The sequence below is a fragment of the Pelodiscus sinensis genome, chromosome 22 (genome assembly GCF_052426305.1).
Source record: "Pelodiscus sinensis isolate ZL-2025 chromosome 22, ASM5242630v1, whole genome shotgun sequence".
In the NCBI taxonomy this organism is placed as follows: domain Eukaryota; kingdom Metazoa; phylum Chordata; order Testudines; family Trionychidae; genus Pelodiscus; species Pelodiscus sinensis.
In genome coordinates, this window is record NC_143073.1 from 13,842,693 (window position 1) to 13,847,845 (window position 5,153).

Here is a 5,153-nt window from a genome sequence, read left to right on the forward strand (position 1 = left end):
GGGGGGGAAGGGTTTGCAGTACTTTCAGTGCACATGTCAAACCATCTCTTGTCATGAGCCTGTCAGGGAAATACCGATCTGGCTGCTCTTGCTGGATGTGCCCCTGAGCAGTGCCAGTGCCACTGTTGTCTCTCTCCCGAGGGGAGGGAGGGAGCTTGTTTTCCCGGCCCCAGGGGACTTTTATTGGGGGATCCTCTGTTGCCCCCCCCCCAGTGCACCAGCTTCTGCCCATTATGGGGGTAGTGGTGGGATATAGAACCAGGTGGAAGGGGGGTAGGAGCCACTGAACCAAGCACTCAGCCTTGCACCTGGCATGAGCCTGGCAGCACCACTTGCAGCCCCTGTCGCTTCGGTCCAGGGGCCTTGGGCAAGGTCTGGGCAGGGCCCGAGGAGACAATCCCGGTGGTCGGTGATAGGATGGGGAGGAAAAAGGCGGGTCCCTCTCTGAGCGCTCGGATGGGGGGGACCTGGCGCAGCCGGCCCGGCGGGGGGGGGGGGGAACGAGCGGGGAGAGGTGGGGGGGAAGGGGCTGCAGGGGAGGGAGCACCCAGGGGCAGGGCAAGCCCTGGCAGGCAGGGGAGGCGGGTCAGTGAGGGAGGGACCGCCCCCCCCCGGCCGCTGGGGGAGGGGCTCCGGCCCAGGCCAGACAAGGGAGCGACGAGGGTGGGAACTTCCCTCTGAGCACACGCGCCGAGGGGGCGGGGCCCGGCGGGAGAGGCGGAAGCGGGGCTGCCCCGGGTAAGATGACGGCGGGGGCGGGGCATAGTGCAGGGGGCGGGGCATAGGGAGGATGTTGACGGGGGCGGGGCCGGGTTGCCGGAAGTGACGGTGGACTCGCACAGCCCGGTTCCAGCATGGTGGAGAAGAAGGTGTCAGGTGAGTGGGGGATGGGGGGCAGAGCGGCAGGGGCCGGGCTTGGAGACAGGGAGCGGTGGGGGGCAGGGAGCAGAGGGTGGTGGGGGTGGGGGGCCAGGCAATGGTGGGGGGCAGAGAGCAGAGGGTGGTGGGGGTGGGGGGCCAGGCAATGGTGGGGAGCAGAGAGCAGAGGGTGGTGGGGGTGGGGGGCCAGGCAATGGTGGGGGGCAGGGAGCAGAGGGTGGTGGGGAATGGGGGACAGGGAATGGTGGGGGGCAGGGAGCAGAGGGTGGTGGGGAATGGGGGACAGGGAATGGTGGGGGGCAGGGAGCAGAGGGTGGTGGGGAATGGGGGACAGGGAATGGTGGGGGGCAGGGAGCAGAGAGTGGTGGGGAATGGGGGACAGGGAATGGTGGGGGGCAGGGAGTGGACGTGTCAGACCCCTGCTCTGACCTCCCCCAACCTGCAGCACGGTCCCAGGAGCTGGGCCAGCGGCGGGTGCTGGACCGGGCCACACGGCAGCGCCGGCTGAGCCGCCAGCTCGAGGCGCTGGAGAACGACAACTTCCAGGACGACCCGCACGCCAACCTGCCGCAGCTGGCCAAGCGCTTGCCCCAGTTTGACGACGATGCTGAGACCGGTGCGCCTGAACGTTGGGATCCCCGCTCCTGCTCTTCCCAGGGCCACCCAGATACTTGAGTTGTCTCCCCAGCTCTGGGAGAGGTGGGGGGGGGGGGTCTAGTGGTTAGAGCGGAGGGGGGGGTGGAAGGGAACTATGAGCTAGGACTTCTGGGTTCTCCTGGGCTTTGGGATGGGATGGGAGGGGGAGCTGGTGTGGAGATGCATGGTAGGGGTTGGGGAGTGGGCATCTAAGGGTACTCTGGGGGTGTAAGGCCATAGTGGATTGAAATGGGGTGGGAGACATGGGGTTGTCTGTCCCAGGAGAGTGAGAGGTCTCTGTGAGGGTCTCAGTATCTCTGCTGCCCCAGATATGGGAAGTCTCTGTATGCCTGCCCTGTGGTGGAAGGGTGTTATGCTGCCTCCGGTCTTGAGAAGGGTTTTCCTGATCAATGTTCTCTCTAATTTTTTCTGTCCATGTATGGAATACGTTTTGTTACATGCATAGAGGCATGTGTGGATGTGCGCCACCAGTAGAAACACAGGCTACCGGCTGTGGGCACTCTGCTAATCAGCTAAGAGTACCCGAATCTCTCCTGGGTGGCCATCCAAGCTCAGACAGGGAACATTGGTCCCTGTGTGTGTCTGCCCCTGGGAGGTGTGTCTAACCCATTGGTCCCCTCCACCCCAGGGAAGAAGAAGAAGAAGACCCGTGGGGACCATTTCAAACTCCGCTTCCGTAAGAACTTCCAGGCCCTGCTAGAGGAACAGGTATGGCCTGGAGTGAGGGAGGAGGGTAGGAGTATGTGTGTGGAGGATGGGAGATGTGTCTGGCTTCAGGAGTGTATGTGATGGCAGAGGGGTTTGGCCTGGACCCCTGAGCGTGTGTGTGTGTGTGTGGGGGGGGATGTCTGGCCTGGCGCTCATCGTGTTTGGAGGGCACAGATATTGGGGGGGGGGGAGGTCTGGCAGGACTGTAGGATACAGGAATGGGAGGCTGACGGGGATATGGTGGAAACAGGAAACATGGGACAGGGCCACTGGGGCTCACGTGCTCCCTGCCCCCCCTCCTCTCCCAGAACCTGAGCACCAGCGAGGGCCCCAACTATCTGACGGCCTGTGCAGCCCCCTCGAGTCTACCTCAGCGCCACTTCTGCGCCGTGTGTGGCCTGCCCTCGCACTACACCTGCGTCAGCTGTGGGGCCCGCTACTGCTGTGTGCGCTGCCTGGGCACCCACCAGGAGACCCGGTCAGTGACCCCTCTACAGTGCCTCTGTCACCCCCAGGACCACTGGAGACCAGGGGACTTTCTTGATACCCCCAGGAAACCCCTTTGCCCCTCCCACTGCACTGTCCCCAGAGCCCCAGGGAAGACGACCACTCTCAGTACTCCCCAAAACACCAGGTGACACCCCGTATACCTCCCTAGGAAAGACCCAGGTGCCCCTGGCAGACCAGGAATATTTTTCCATCATCTCGGCGTGTCTGTCCCTGCAGATGTTGCGAGGGTGTCTCTCTGCTCCGTGGTGGGATCCTGGTTTGTGTGTGACCTCAGGTGGTGGTGGGAGTCTGTTCTCTGACCCTAGGAGACCAGGGGAGCGCTCAGGGGCACCTAGGTTGGGAGGGGTCGCCAGGCAGTGGAGTCACTGGCAGAGTTTTGGGGGGGCTCCATTAATTCTTGCCCATTGGCCTTGTCCCAGCCGCTCTGCTGGCAAGGGGCTGTGGAGCAGTGCCACTTCCCCCATGAGGCTGGAATGCTGCTTCCCACCCTGCCTATCTTGGGCATGGCTTGGTCAGTGCCCCATCTCATCCCCTCTGACGGCGCGTCAGGGACTCCCCGATCCTGCACCCCAGTAGCAGCATTAACAGACTCAGCCAGCCAGTAGAGTAGAGACGATTTATTGCTTCTCCAGGATACAGCACAGCATAGACGTGATGTGGCTACAGGAGTCAGGGCCCGGATGCCTTAGACCCTTTGGGTTAGCGGGTCCATCGCCCCCCTCAACTCTCAGCACCCAGCTTAGGCTGTTCCCTTCATGTTTCCCAGCCAGAAACTGACCCTTCCCCCAACACTCACTTCCTTTGTTCCATCCCTTGGTAGGACGGATTCAGTCACTGTCTTGGGGGCCCTCAAGGAGCCCCCCTCTGGGCAGCGCTTACAGAGGCCACTAGGGGTCATCCACAGGCCAAGCACTGCAACCAGCAACCTACTGACACTGCATCACACCATCACTGAGGAACGGGGAGTCACTGGGCCCTACACCCACATCCGCAGCCAGATGTGAGACTCAGCCGGCAGGTGGAACAGAAGGTTTATTAGGCAACAGGGACACAGTGTAGAACAGACTTGTCAGCCCAGGAACCAGCAGCCAGCACCATCCATCTCAGAGAGGGGCTCAAAGCCAAGGCCCCAGCCCTTACCCCTGCACCCCAAGCCAGCCAAGACTAGCTCGGCCCCTCCTCTAGCTTTTGTCCTGCTTCCTGAGCAAAAGGTGTCGCCTGATCGCACCCCCTCCCAGGCTCAGGTTTATACAGGGCACCAGCCACTGTGTACATGGGGGAGGCTGGTGCACCAAAATCCCTACCGTCTAGCTATTGGTGCAGTGCCCAGGGAAGCTGAGGCACACACACAAGGTTACTACAAGATAGCAGCACTCACATGCAGCATGCCAAGGTAAATGTGATCCCCACTTAATCCCGCCTCCCCCTTTTCTCTCCTTGCAGGTGCTTGAAATGGACAGTTTAGCTCTGCTTGGATCCTGGATTTTCACCCCCAGTTGGAGGGCCCAAAGTCTGCTGCACTGGAGGGGAGAAGGGTTGTTCTTGAGGGTCTCTGATCCTGGGGGACCCTGATTCTGGCTGGTACTGGCAGAGAGGGCGACTGATTCCAGGGGGGTGCACTAATCTTGCTGCCCTGTGGGAGGGACTGATCCTTGAGGTCCCAAGGCCTGAGCTGCCTGCGTCTGCCTGTAAATAAACACTCCGTCCTCACTACCCAGTGTATTCCCTCTGTCTGTGGGGGTGGGCATGGACTCCAGCCCCATGACACGTGGGGGGCACAAATATATCCTCATCCCTCATCTCCGGGCTTCACCCTGTTGCACTGAGGGAGGGGAAGGAGGCGCGGGGGGGGGGGGGGAGAGCAGTCTGGTAGGATTCCTGCAAGAGACTGGAGGGGTCCCATGCAAGTAACCAGGACACCTGGGTTCTTTTCCTGGCTAAGTGACCTCAGAGAGCAACTTCCCTTCCTCGTGCCTCAGTTTCTCTTCCTCTCCCCCTATGTGGTTGGGCTGAGTCCCATGGGACAGGCACTGTCCTGCCCCCATTTCTGGGCAACGCCCCTGGTCATAGGGGCTGAAACACAGCTGAATCCAGGGTGGTACCCAAACAGTTCACTAGGGGGAGCCCTGGGCCCAGCTATAGCTGCTGGAGCTTGAGGGGAGTGAGAGCTAGTGATTAGAGCAGGGAGGGTGCTGAATGCCAGGAGTCCTCACCTTTTCTCTCTGACCTCTGGCATGGTACTGCCTGGCTGTACCTTGGTTTCCCCACTGTTGGGAAGGAAACAATGTAACTACTGTGCTCCCAGCTACCTTGGGGATGGGGCTCAGGTTTGTGCACTTGTGTCTCCTCCTCAAGATGTGGCATATTCCCCCCCCTTCCCTTGGGCGTCAGTGCCTGTG

General features: G+C 61.4%; 1 protein-coding gene across 2 annotated transcripts; it reads left to right on the plus strand.

Moving 5' to 3' along the window:
* Positions 1-728: 728 nt before the first annotated feature.
* ZNHIT1 (zinc finger HIT-type containing 1) lies at positions 729-4,467 on the plus strand. Of its 2 annotated transcripts, XM_075907208.2 has the most exons (5): positions 729-876; positions 1,325-1,495; positions 2,165-2,244; positions 2,553-2,722; positions 4,198-4,467. In XM_075907208.2, exons 1-5 carry the CDS (start codon positions 855-857, stop codon positions 4,217-4,219), a joined length of 465 nt encoding a protein of 154 aa, XP_075763323.1. In that variant the 5' UTR covers positions 729-854; the 3' UTR covers positions 4,220-4,467. The 2 variants fall into 2 exon arrangements, with proteins under 2 accessions (XP_075763323.1, XP_075763324.1); XM_075907209.2 differs by lacking the exon at positions 2,553-2,722.
* The last annotated feature ends 686 nt before the right edge of the window (positions 4,468-5,153 follow it).